Source organism: Pelodiscus sinensis, chromosome 1 (assembly GCF_049634645.1).
Source record: "Pelodiscus sinensis isolate JC-2024 chromosome 1, ASM4963464v1, whole genome shotgun sequence".
Taxonomy (NCBI): Eukaryota; Metazoa; Chordata; order Testudines; family Trionychidae; genus Pelodiscus; species Pelodiscus sinensis.
Window position 1 is genome coordinate 117,125,072 of NC_134711.1, and position 13,066 is coordinate 117,138,137.

At 41.0% G+C, this 13,066-nt stretch overlaps 1 protein-coding gene and 1 long non-coding RNA gene across 13 annotated transcripts in view; one reads left to right on the forward strand and one right to left on the reverse strand.

Moving 5' to 3' along the window:
• The window catches only part of SOX5 (SRY-box transcription factor 5), an 897,303-nt gene extending 889,396 nt beyond the window's left edge, over positions 1-7,907 (forward strand). For all 12 annotated transcript variants that reach the window (XM_075898182.1, XM_075898188.1, XM_075898174.1 and 9 more), the window contains one exon: positions 3,969-7,907. In XM_075898182.1, coding sequence (XP_075754297.1) covers positions 3,969-4,272 — 304 coding nt within the window. In that variant the 3' untranslated portion in view covers positions 4,273-7,907. The remainder of the gene's footprint in view (positions 1-3,968) is intronic.
• LOC112545496 (uncharacterized) overlaps positions 1-13,066 on the reverse strand; it is a 63,117-nt gene that overhangs the window by 12,804 nt on the left and 37,247 nt on the right. The gene's annotated exons all lie outside the window — the stretch shown is intronic.

A 13,066-nucleotide genomic window follows, 5' to 3' on the forward strand; every position in this document is an offset into this window, starting at 1 on the left:
AGTGAGGATATAGGCATCAGAGAGACATCCAAAGGTTTGTATATTTGTCCACAGTTAGTTCTCTGCTTTTTGATCTAGAAAACTGCCCAGAAGACTCTTTTTTTTTTTGCAAATACTTTTTGGTTTTGGCTACTGATAGGCCAAGGACACATGTTCTTAGGATATTTCCTCCGCATCTGGTCCAGGAGCTACACACACAAAAACACACACACAAAAAACCCGTTTGTTTGTTTAAAATTGATCAACTAACCTTAGAAAAGCTGGAGTATGGTCTCTTGTTCCCTTTAAAAAAAAACATTTCTTTCTCATCCTGTTGTACCAGAATGAGGTCACCTGTCTCTAGTTAATGGGACTGAATATCTATGAAAGGGGAAATAGCTGCCCAGTTACTGTTAAGTGTCCTTAGACAGTGTTTTGAACAGCTACAGTGTATATTGTTATTATAAGCAGCTCAACAGAGAAAGCTGAGCTGCTTAACCCTGTGGTGTTGGCAGGTTCAGTGATCCCACTGGTAAGCACTGAAACAAACATAGGGAAGTCAGCCAACATCCAGCATCGAGAGATTAGAAGAAGGGGGAAGGGGTTCTCTGAGAATAGGTGGCAACAGAGCCCCCCCAAAATACTTCTTATCTCACCGACGTGCATGGCTTAACAATTTTTAAAACAAATAATATTATTAAAAATGTTACAAAAGTAAACTTTCCAGTGAGTCTGAGAAGTGCCCTACCTGAAAACAAACCATTTTGGAGATAGCTTGTCTAGAATTTAGAGCAGTGACTGGGAGTCACACGGTGAAATCTAGGTTCTACTGGAGTTAATGTAAAATCTTCCATTGACTTCAATCAGTATTAGATCCTAGGAGTCAGGTTTTATGCTTGGCTTCGGTTGTAAATGACTTGCAGTGAATCAGGGGCAGATTTTTAAACAATTTGAGCACCAAAATAAGTGGCCAAGTTTTCAAAAAGTTTTGAAAGTCCATTGTAAGTGTCACTATAATTCAGTGGACAACTTGGCTGTGTCTACATTGGCACCCCTTTCTGGAAAAGGGATGCTAATGAGACACTTCGGAATTGCAAATTTACATGGCTGCCGTTTTTTTCTGGCTCGGGGTTGCCGGAGAAAAGCACCAGTGTAGACGCGATTTTCCGGAAAATAAGCCCTTTTCCGGAAGACCCCTTATTCCCTTGAAAGTAGGAATAAGGGGTCTTCCGGAAAAGGGCTTATTTTCCGGAAAATCGCATCTACACTGGCGCTTTTCTCCGGTAAAACCCCGAGCCGGAAAAAAGCGGCAGCCATGTAAATGCAAATGCCGCAGGGGATTTAAAAATCCCCCGCGGATTTGCAATTCCGAAGTGTCTCATTAGCATCCCTTTTCCGGAAAGGGGTGCCAATGTAGACACAGCCCTTATGTGCATGCAGCCTATCTGGCTGTGTGGCCCACAGAAGATTTTGTTTACTGTTGCCCACGTGCAGGTTTGCAGATTTTGCTGGTTTCCATCTGAATAGTTTTTTCCTACCGGTATTCCTAAAGTAACACACACAAAAAGCAAGGGCACAGGAAGTGAGGTGCATGCTGACTGCATCCAATCAGTCAATCAATGTTGTGTGCAGAGGAAGCACACAGCTCTCACAAAGTGCTGTTTAGTTGGCACATCCTACAAATTCCAGGTATGCAAGCGCAGTGAGCAAAACTACCCTATTCCTGGAAAGCATCCTGGTTATGACAATCGTGCAGCCCACATGCTAGTCTGGGTTGCCCATTGCTGCTGTAATTGCTTCTTGGGACTTTATAGGGCAAGACAGGTTTTCAAGAAAGAAAGCAGTTTTAGCCCCCTTTTATAGATAAGGAGGCCAATTTCAATCCTTAATGGAAGAAAAATATCGCCCACTTCTATAGCATCTTCCATCAAAAATCACAAAGCTCTGTATAGCCATTGATGCATTAAGAAAAGTAAGCGACATTACAGAAGAACTTTGCATTAAAATGTTTCATAGGCCAAACATTTGTTAAGTTTCAGCGTGTTCCTACTGTTACCTAGGGAAAGCCATTCAAAAATACTGAATAATGAAAGTCAAAGTTAGCATTTCTACAGCTAGAAAGTCTGAATTAAGAGTAAAACCAAAATGTATGGTCTCCTTATTCAAAGGCTAAGCCCTTATTTATTTGAGGCAACTGTATTATTTCAAAAATTAGGATGTGATGATTGTAAATAAGCAGGCTTCCCTAGGACAGCAAAAAGCAAGCATGTTACAAATGTGGCAAATCTTTCCAAATAAGCGTTCAGCTGCTTGGGACTGCTTAATCTTTCAGGATCTCTATGCTGAGCACAGCTTACTGGCCAGCCAGTGCACAGTCAGGCTCAGGGATAGGGGAGGGTTTCATTCTTAATTAAAAATGTTCAGCTCAAGAGATTTCACCGTGTCTCCCGTGGCAAGGCTTTTCAGTACAGATGGACACACCACTGATGACATTACAATATGCAGCATGTACTGAAGGGTATTACTGCAATGGAATTACTTCATGAAGCAAGGAGACAAAAGGGGCATGAATATTAAACCTCTAGGCTTGTTGGGACCTTGGAGATTCTCAGGGAAATAAACACTGGTACAACATAGCTACAAGAGAAAGGAATTTTGATAGCCTGAAATAATTCTGCTTTTATTGCCTTATGTTTTCAATAGGGATGAAGGGAGTAGTTGACTAGTCAACTACTCACATTCCCTCCCCCCTTCCTGCCTCTGTGATAGAGGCAGCAAGGAGGGGAAAGCAGGTGCAAGCCAGCATAAAAGCTGTTTCCCGCCAGCACCATCTCTATGGTGCCACCTGTTCCCCCTCTTCCCTCCCCCCCCCCGCGACACACACAGCCTCATCATAGGCTGTGGAGGGGATGGCAGGGGCTGCTGCCAACTAGGCAGGCAGGCAGGCAGGCAGCCTGGCTCAGTCCCTACTCACACTAGTCTAGGACCAAACCCCACTGCAGCTCTGCAATTTAAAAAGCAATAATAGCCAGGGGGCTCCTACTGCCTTTTAAATTGCGGAGCCACTGCGGGGTTTGGTCCTGCACTTGGCATGAGTTGGGACTGAGCCGGGCTGCCTATCAGCTAATTGAGTAGTCAATAAAAATTCTATCGACTACTCAATTAAATAGCCAACTCTTAACATCCCTAGTTTCCAAGGCTTAAAGGTCCTGCAGAGGATTTTTATATAACTTACACATGTCACTCTCTTTCACTAATAAAAGCCAGACTTAAACCTATGTTTTTTTATAATAAAAACAGATTTTTCTGGCATGGCAGATAACTAATATCCCTCAACGTTCCAGGGAGCTGTCCATACCTATCACTAAAAGATCCCTCTTCTCCTCACCCACCTCCCTATGGCTAGTGCATGTGCCACCTCCAAGGTTGCATGGAGATCCTGGGAATTACAAATATAAGTCCCAGAAGGTTCCTTTTGCCCCTCCCTTCAAGCCATCAGGTTTTTAAATAAACTCCACATTCCTAGCCTATAGCCTGTTTCTTTTCCCCATGTCACCAACAGACTCATTAAGGGACTTCCCACTCTCCCACCACCAAAGCCTTGCTGTTTGTTTGTTTCTAAGCCCTACTTGCACTCTGCAACTCTTGATAATGGTGGGACAGATCTTTTTTTAATCATCTCTAGATTAGAGGTGTGTGGGTTCCAACTGTAACTTTGGAGCTTGCCTAAGAGTCAAGGTTTATTACTGGGTGAATGGGCTGTCTACAAGCACACAGCTGATGACGAACATCCTGCCACCAGTGGTCCAATACAGGTCAAAGTTTGGGGGCCTTAGGCCTAATATTAGTTGTAGGCTCAAGTGTCAGAGCCAAATTACTGATTCAAAGCTTGGAAAGACCCACTCCACCGAGCTAAAAAATGATAGGCTGCTAGCACTCTCTTTGCTCCTGCTTGTAATTTAAATGCCCTTTTTATTTTTCAACAACAGGCAACAAGCACAGATTCCTATCGCTACCGCCGGTGTAGTCTACCCAGGAGCCATCGCCATGGCAGGAATGCCCTCCCCACATCTGCCATCAGAGCACTCGAGTGTGTCCAGCAGCCCAGAGCCCGGCATGCCAGTCATCCAGAGCACTTACGGCATCAAAGGTGAGGAGCCTCATATCAAAGAGGAGATACAGGCCAATGACATCAATGGAGAAATCTACGATGAGTACGACGAGGAAGAGGATGACCCTGATGTGGACTATGGCAGTGACAGTGAAAATCACATTGCAGGGCAAGCCAACTGATAAGGGTCCAAATATAGTGCGACCTTACAGGACTTCAAGGAAAAAAAAAAAAAAAGCCCCACCTGGTTTATCCTTACCAGTGGCCAAGCACATTAACTTTCTCATACACTGACTGTTACTTTAACTGTTAGTCTTAACTAGTTGGGACATCAGCTGACTAATAGACATCAGCCTGCATTTTAAAAAAAGAAAGGCCCAGAAGAAAGAAAACGACAATGACAACAACAACAACAAAAGAATGAAATAAGCTATGGGTAAAATAATGCCAGTAATTCAGCTGCTATACCCAAGCACTGAAGTCTTACCCGTCGACCTTTTATTATTTTTTTTTTCCAAATAAACTTTATGGCTGTTTGTTCTACAATGTTCTAGAAATTCTCACTCAGGTACACAGTGCCAACAAGTGGCTTGTGAATGTGTTTTGTTGTTTTGTGCTACAGTTTAAAGAGAAGTAATTTTTTTTTTTTTTTTTGGTAATGCACCTGACAGGAAAAAAAAAGATAAAATTCCTTTTACCCTTCTGCCGTCTCCTCCTCCTCCTTTTCCCTTCTCCTTTGAATACTTAGGGTTGGAGGTAAATGGTGGGAAAGGGAGTGGGGAGTCTGTTTCTGTAAATCTCAACAAGCAAGTATTTCCTTTCTAGAGAGGACTTCTCTTCATCAATTGCACACCACACTGAGTCTTTGAGCAAGTGCCAAATTTGTACTAAAGCGCTGAACTATTTCAATTTTATTTTTCGGTTGGTCTCTTTTGTTTCCTGTTCTGTCTTAAGTTAGGACAGTGTTATGTCTTAGACAATCCCTTGAAGAACCTGATATACCAGCAGCTGGTGAGATTAGACTTTGTTTTCTTTTCTTTTCTTTTTTTAAAGGAAACTGTAGGTGCCGTTCTCAGGTGAAAGTGAGAGAGAGAGAGAGAGAGAGAGAGAGACACACAAGAAAATTTAGAGAAAAATATTTTATGACCTTGGATTTTTGTGTGTGCGTGTTTATGGTACTAATAAAAATAATATTGGACCATTGTGAGCAAAAACCATGTTCAGGATGAAATCCCACATCCTCCAAACAACTCGATTTGTAAGGAGCCTTTGCTTTTAAAATTGCACTTCAAATGGCAACCTAAAACATGACCAGATCCATACTCTTGTTTAACGCAGGGCAGGCAAACTGGAAGTACTAACCTCCAGAATGGATTAATCCAATGTCCAGTTTTAATGGACGGCTGCTGATCTCTAAGCCATAAGACAGATCTTGGCTGAGATTCTGCTCTCTCTACCTACTTGGAACACTCATAGTCATCAGTGGAATATTAGCGCAAGGAGAAAGAACAAAACAACAAAGAAGCATTTCCCCATCCAGAATGGGCAGCAGAATTTGACTTATAGTGCACAAGATCCTGAGTCTTTGAGGTTCCAAGAGGGTTGGACACCAGGAAAATAAATTCCTGTAAGCATAACAACAGATATTTGTAATGTTGTTCTAGATCTCTTTGCCTCAGTCATCTCACCTGTCCTGGTTACACATGGGCATGCACATTTGAGACTGAAAATACAATGGGCTAAATTCTGTCCAGGGTTAGATGGCTGTGGAGTTACACAAATATAGCATTCTGCTTGGTTTCAGAGAAGGAAGTAAACTTTGTGATACATAGCCTCTTTTTGGTTCCTGACTCTTATCCACCTCTAAGAGCACACCCAGTTTCATGCAGTAAGACAGCAGGCAGTGTGTTTCTAACACAAAAACAAAAAGGATACCTCTGATTGTACTTCCTAGGGTAGAGCTGCTGTTGGCTTTTCTCTATAGCATAGGACTTCTTTCCACTGGAAGGAAGCATAGTTTGTGAGCACAGAACGCCATCCTACAGATCTTTGCTCACATCCCTCGTCCTTACTCATAGGAAGATGCTCATCATCAGCATCACTGGAACTCCTCATGTGAGCAAGGACTATATGCACTAGCATTTGCAGGGTTCAGCCCACAGTGCTCACTAGTTGATTCAGGTCCCTGAATCTGAACACACACCCTGAAGCCAGTTAAATTTTAGACTGCAGCAGTCAATCCTCCCAGATCCAACTGCAGGATCATGGCCTTACTTTGCTGGAAGACCTACCACTTCAAGTGTAAAGCTGCCTCTGAAGATCTTGTGCAAAGAAAACAACAAAGAAATGCCATTTAAGATTTAGGACACTACTCCAATGAGCGGTTTGGATGTGTGATAGCTTCATTCTCCCCATGCCATTTTTTTTGTTCCCTCCCTTTTCTTTATTTTTTCCCTGTTTGAGTTTCACCTCTGCATCAAAAATTCTTTTCAATTTTTCTCACTTTCAGAAGACTTGCTCTGGGGTTACGCTTGGAGTAGCTGATCACATCCTCCATGTCAGAGGGTTTTTTGGTTTTGTTTGTATTTGATGACTGTTTTTTTTTTTCATTTGAACTGCCTCCTCTTGCTAGTGTTGTAATGGTAATTATAATAATAATAATAATACTGGTCAGCTGTTCCCAGATTAGTAAATTATGTATAATTTATTTCCCTTTTTTCTACCTTATTTTATTCTGTTCTGATTTGGCAGTGCAGCAAATGAAGCTGTTAAGATATTTAAAACTGCTGCCCAATCCTGCTTTTTTATAGACATATAAAAAACTCATTTCTTCCTGTGCTCACCCCATTCTTATTTCTCCATTTTAATTTTGGCCCCAGTCATGTCAACTTCTGATGTTTATTATGATGGAGTGAATTAATGGAAGTGTTGTTTTCAATCTTAATTAACTTCTGCTCTCTCATCACTCATTTTAGTTATTTAATTACACCAGTCATCTAGAGCCAATTTTTTAAGCACTCTGTTTGGATAAGAAGAAAAAATAGACAATTGTTTTTATATCATTATTATGTACAATGTGAAAACAGATATTTGCTTCTTCTTTTTTTTGTTTAATTTGTTCCCTGTCTTTGTGAACAAATTCTTTTTGATTCTTGTGGATTCACTTCACATTTGCTGGATGCTTGATTTCCACCATGTTTCCACCTGGTTCAATTATGTGACTTTGGGCTACAAGAATACTTTGTTTTAGCTCCAGGTAGGTGCCACCAAGGCAGGCATGGTTGGAGCAAATCTTAAATCTACATGGTAAAATTCTGGCCTCATTGAAATCAATGGGACTAGGATTTCACCCTCAAAAAAGAGCTTGATACTCCAGGTCTCACTCATGAGAGTAGCCATGTTTAAGCCAATGGGCCTAATCATATCATATGAATTAGGAGTGAATAAGGGCTTCAGGACTGAGCCCTGTTCGCGCTAAAGGATGATCAGTTCCTTCTCGGGGGCGGGGGGGGGGGGGGGTGTCAGTGCTTCATCTTCTGTATTGTCTTTTCTTTTTTAGCATTTATTCTGAACTGCAGTCAAAGCTAAATGTATTGCAAACCAGCGTATACCTGAGAGACTGTGCTGGGGCTTAGGTCAAATTTTCGAATCTGCATAGCTTGTCAAAGACCCTGCATTTTCATGCTGAAACTGAAACAGCACAGCAAAGCATTTAAGCATGTGCTTAAGTACTTTTCTGTATCCAAGCACCCAAATGTCCTATCTGTAGTATTAAAACACCCATGTTTGAAAAAGAGAGGCCCTATCTTATTGATTTTTTTTTTTTTTTAAAAAAACAGGTGTCTATAAAAGAAATTCTTGTGTTGTTTCTTTCTTTTCCTGGGTTTTGTGCCCTTATGGCACTGAGAAAAATCAGGTTAGAAGAGATTAGGATAGTATTAACCTAAAAGAGCACAAAAAGCCTAGCCTCTGTGTGGGCCTAGCTCGCTTCTTTCCTGGAAATCTGGATAATGATGATGATGATGATGATCATCATCATCATCTTAGAACTTTTGGCCACGCATTTTGTTTCCTCTTAAATCAGGGAAGTTTCTTACTCCAATGTGACACAAACTTCTTGGAAGTGGGGGAAAGAGGGTCAAAAGAAAAAAAATGGAGGGACTCTGACCGGTAAGCTCAATGAAATAATACACAATTCCTCTGAATTAATTCATGCCTTATATTAAGAAAATAGGATTATTAAGTGCATTTAGTATCTTTATTTAACCCTTCCGCTATATTAATCAGGCCCCCAGAAAAGAACACTAGCTACTATTATAGAATTTAATTAGTTTTGTAACCAAATCCTCTTATTACAAATTCATATGGAAGAAATTTTTTCTGCAGAGACATTATTTGAAAGATTTGGTTTTTGCAGTAGACTCTTTAATTAAATCATTTTTTTAAGTAAATTGTCCTTAACCTTTTTACAGCACATTTTCAAAGCTTTTTCTTTTTTAATCCAAAGAGATGAGCTGTTATTGTCGCCGAAGAAGACTCTGACATCACGTTTATAGCATCAAAAATAATTACACACAGAGCAAACGTAGACCCACACTTACCAAAAATTCAACTGCTAGAATTAATGGCAACTTCATAATATATCTTTAAGGGCATGGTTTATCAAATATGAAATATTTCTGTCGGCCCACACAACTTGATGGATCCACATCTAATGAAATATTTTTGTCGGCCCACACAACTTGATGGATCCACATCTAATGAATTACATAGAATCCTATCTTCAAGGAAATGTAAGTGTATCCTCAACTCACAGGGCATGGGATGGATGTTTAGTTTGGTTTATATTTACATTTTCTTCAACTTTATCTTAACTTGTCAGTTTCCCAGATTGAAGAACATGTCAAGTTTGTTTTTTCTACTGACTGATTTCTCTACTCCCCAGTGTTTTTAGTCACTGGTTTGCTGAAACAGTATTTATATAGCTCCATTGGCTCTAAAGCTCTTCCTACCCCTTCTAACATTTTGGATTTTACAAGTGAAAAGAAAAATAGAAAAGAAAATAGAGACAATCAAATGCCTGGAGCTTAAAACAAAGTATGTGCAACCTACCATCTCACTTGAAATTTAATAAAAGAAATAATTATGTAAATATAACATAGAGTTATAGATTTATATTTTGTTCATAACACATAGTGTAATATAAGTTGTATATTTTCATGTTTTGGTTTTATGTTATCATTCATGCCACAATAAATAAAAAAAACAGGAGTTGATGTACTCTTTAAAAAAAATACGATGTGGGTTGCCACCATGCTGGGTTTTTTTGCATTCCCCTTTTTTCAGTATTATTGCCCTACAAGGCACCAATAAAAACAGCAAATGTGTTCTTTACTTATACTGTGTGTGCTTCCCACTTCTTAAATGTCCTAGTGTACTGTTTCATTATCAGATGACTGAAACATGGTGCAAAAAAAATTAGATCTAGGTTTCAATCACTCAAAAATTCAAGTTTGTAACTCGACTACTCGCTTCCCCCCTGCCCCTTGCTGCCTCAGTATCAGAGGCAGCGAAACGAGCTGCTGCTGCTGCGGGGGAGCCAGCTTAAAAGTCAGTTTCCCCCAGCACTGTCTCCGGAGTACTGCCTGCTCCCCCCCTTCCCCCCCTGCTGCTACATCTATCAGAGGCAGCAGTGGAAGGAGGGAGTAAAGGAGGCTGCGGCAAAGCAGCCTCTGCCTGTGGTGGGCCCAGGCTCACCACAGACAGAGTCTGCTCCAGGCCAGTCCAGGAGTGCTGTGCCTATCCATACTGGCTCTTACTACATTTAAAATGCAATTGCAGGTCCCAGCTGCCAACAGGAGCTGTGATTTCCCCATACCTGCAGAAGTACAGATAAATACGGCTGTGTGGGAGCCTGCCAGGCACTAACCCTGGAAGACTGAATCCAACCTGCTGGCGGTATTTGCCCACCCCTGCCCTAAATCCACAAAATAAACATTTCATAAGCATTTAAATGACTGGTGGTACTTTGAAAAATCGGAGCGGTGCACGGAGATATTTCCCAAACTGCGGTGCATCTACCAGCTCCCAAGAATATCCATGGGAAATGGTGGTTGCACACGTAATTTTTAAAAATCAAGCACATGCCTCAATTTGGATTTAAACTACTGGTTTTTCTCCATCAATAGCACAATTAACTAACTTTCATTGTAGATTCAATTTAAGCTGAACTAAAATTAGGTTCTTGTTTGTTTAGGTCACTTACGTAAATAGATCTGACTTTTTATATATATACATACACACTGTGCTTCTTTTCAGAATAGGATCACACATCACATACTGCATCAGAGAGATTTTTCACATATAGCGGACATGGCTGGTTGAGCTTTGTGTGTCAGGATACGTGTAGCAGATTTTAAAATCTGTTGCAGGAACCCAGGTGAGGGGCTGAGAGATGTTCTGGGTAGAATTGCTGCATTAAGCGAGCAAGAAATAGAGCTGTTAGTAAAGAATAGGGAGGATTTTTTAAGTTCCCTTGTTCAGTGTTAGAAGAAGAAAACAGCCTTTTTTAGGATTTACCAGTGTCACATGATGTGTATTTTGAAGCAGCATAAATAAGAGAAAATGACAATGTTCAATCCTCTCCAAACATGAAGTTTGATAAATACATGGGCCAGCCTCAGAGGAATAGATACTTCTCTGGGTTCCAAAAGACAATGAACACTAACCCAGCAAGTAGGGAATATAGGTTAGCTCATTACTCTGGGGAGCAATGCTGAAAATATTTATAAAACCTTTTTGCTCCAGAAGGAGATAAGAATAACTATGACATTGTGCTAAAAACAAATGTGATGAAAAGATAATTCCTAAGAGCAATGTAACACACAAATGTATGCATTTACCCAAAGGTGCAAAGATCCATGGAAAACGTGGGCGACTATCAAGCAACCTAGATGAACAAGCACAGTATTGTGACATTGGTGTCAACACTTGAGCGATCATTTAGTAAATTAGGATTTTAAACAAGGAGCTTTCAGAAAAATTACAGAAATGTAGCCAGGGAAACCGCAAGGCAACTGATGTCTGCTCAGTCACTGAAAGCACATATCAGAAATGTAAGAAAAGGAAGTGTGTTTGCTAAAGCAAACAAATCAGACACACAGGCATCATTGACCACTTCTTGGGCCAGCTTCCTGGGATTTATGTCCTGTGTGTTCATGAACAGGCTTAGCAACTGTTATGACAGTACCACTGCCTTCTAACAACAGTAAGTAGTGCAACTTTTGAGATCTGCTAAGACCCAGTCGACATTAGGGTCCCACTGTGCTAGATATAACAAATATCCAGAGACAATCCCAAAAAGTTTACAATCTATATATGACGGAATATATTATAATCTCTGCTTTACAGAGCGATTCTAGTCAGGCTTGTGTATCATTAATGAAATCATTGGCTAACTACTGACTGCGGAAGATAGCCATTGAGGATTGATGGCACAGAAAGTTTGATTTTTCAGAGCTGGCAGCTAGAAAACACTCGTGAGAGCATGTAAGAGAAAGAAAAAACACATGCCTGTGTACATAAATTAACTTAAAAACTTTGATCTGGACAGCATTGCACATGAAAAACCATGGCATTTTTACAGTCACTTTATGGACATGATTGTGTTCTTTCCCTGTAAATTAGTCAAGGCAGATTAACGGTCCTTACCCTCGGCATGCTTTGTAGTGGGCAATAAACTACAAAATACATACATACAGTCTCATGCATTCTAGTCCAGTCTGTCTGACTGGTCAAAAAGAATTCGCGCACTGCCTTGGTGCCCCATATTGTCCCATAGGTTCTTCACATTAAGAAAAGTTCTCTTTCATAGTCTAAGAAGAGATTATATTGCTCTAGCAATATCAGCATAAACTTATTCCCATTCATCCAGAGTTCCTCTTTAACACAACCCAAGGTTCCACTTTACGGTAGGTAGGCTATATGTACAGCACTCCACCCATCTCTCTTCCTAATCTACATTTTTGTTGCAGATCGCTTGTAATTACAGTAGCTGAGCACGTAAGAACAGCCACAACGGGCCAGATAGTAATCTGCCCTGTTCTGGTCAGTCCCTTGGGCTATGTCTAGACTGCAAGCCTCTTTCGAAAGAGGCTCTTTCGAAAGATACCTTCGAAAGAGCCTCTTTCGAAAGAGAGCGTCTAGACTGCACATTGAACTTTCGAAAGAGCGGCTTGCTTTTTCGAAAGAAAGCATCCAGTGAATCTGGATGCTCTCTTTCGAAGAAGCCCTATTTACATTGAAGAACGCCTTCTTTCGAAAGAGGAACTTTCGAAAGAAGGCGTTCTTCCTCGTAAATTGAGGTTTACCGCCATCGAAAGAAAAGCCGCGTTCTTTCGAATTAATTTCGAAAGAACGCGGCTTGAGTCTGGACGCAGGGGAAGTTTTTTCGAAAAAACCCCTGAGTCTGGACACAGCCTTGGAAATATCTGGCATTGGCCACAGTTGAAAGGCAATCATCCAGTGATCCCCTAACAGCCATTCTCAGTCACTGGCAGTCAGAGGCTTAAGGACACCCAGTCCGTGCTGAGGCTAGTGAATGGGCTGCATGAGTGGCTCTCCATCTCAGTGGGACACAAGCCTGTCTTAACCAAAACGTTCTCCCAGGATAAGCGAGTTCTGCTAACTGTGCTTGCGAACCTAGAATGTGCGGGGTATTCCCACTGAACAGTCGCAGCATTTGACTATAAGAGCCGTGTGCTCCCTCTGCATCCAATTGATGTCGTGTGCAATGAGCATGTACCTTGCTTCACGGGCCCCAGATTTACATGCGTGTCACTTTAGCAAGAGTGGTGGGGAAAAAACGACATGGATGAAAAACAGCAACATCTGGCAAACTTGTGCATGTGCAACTGTAAACAAAATGTCAGTTTTGAAATGCCCTAACTGAATCAAAGCAAACAGTTGGGTGTGCGA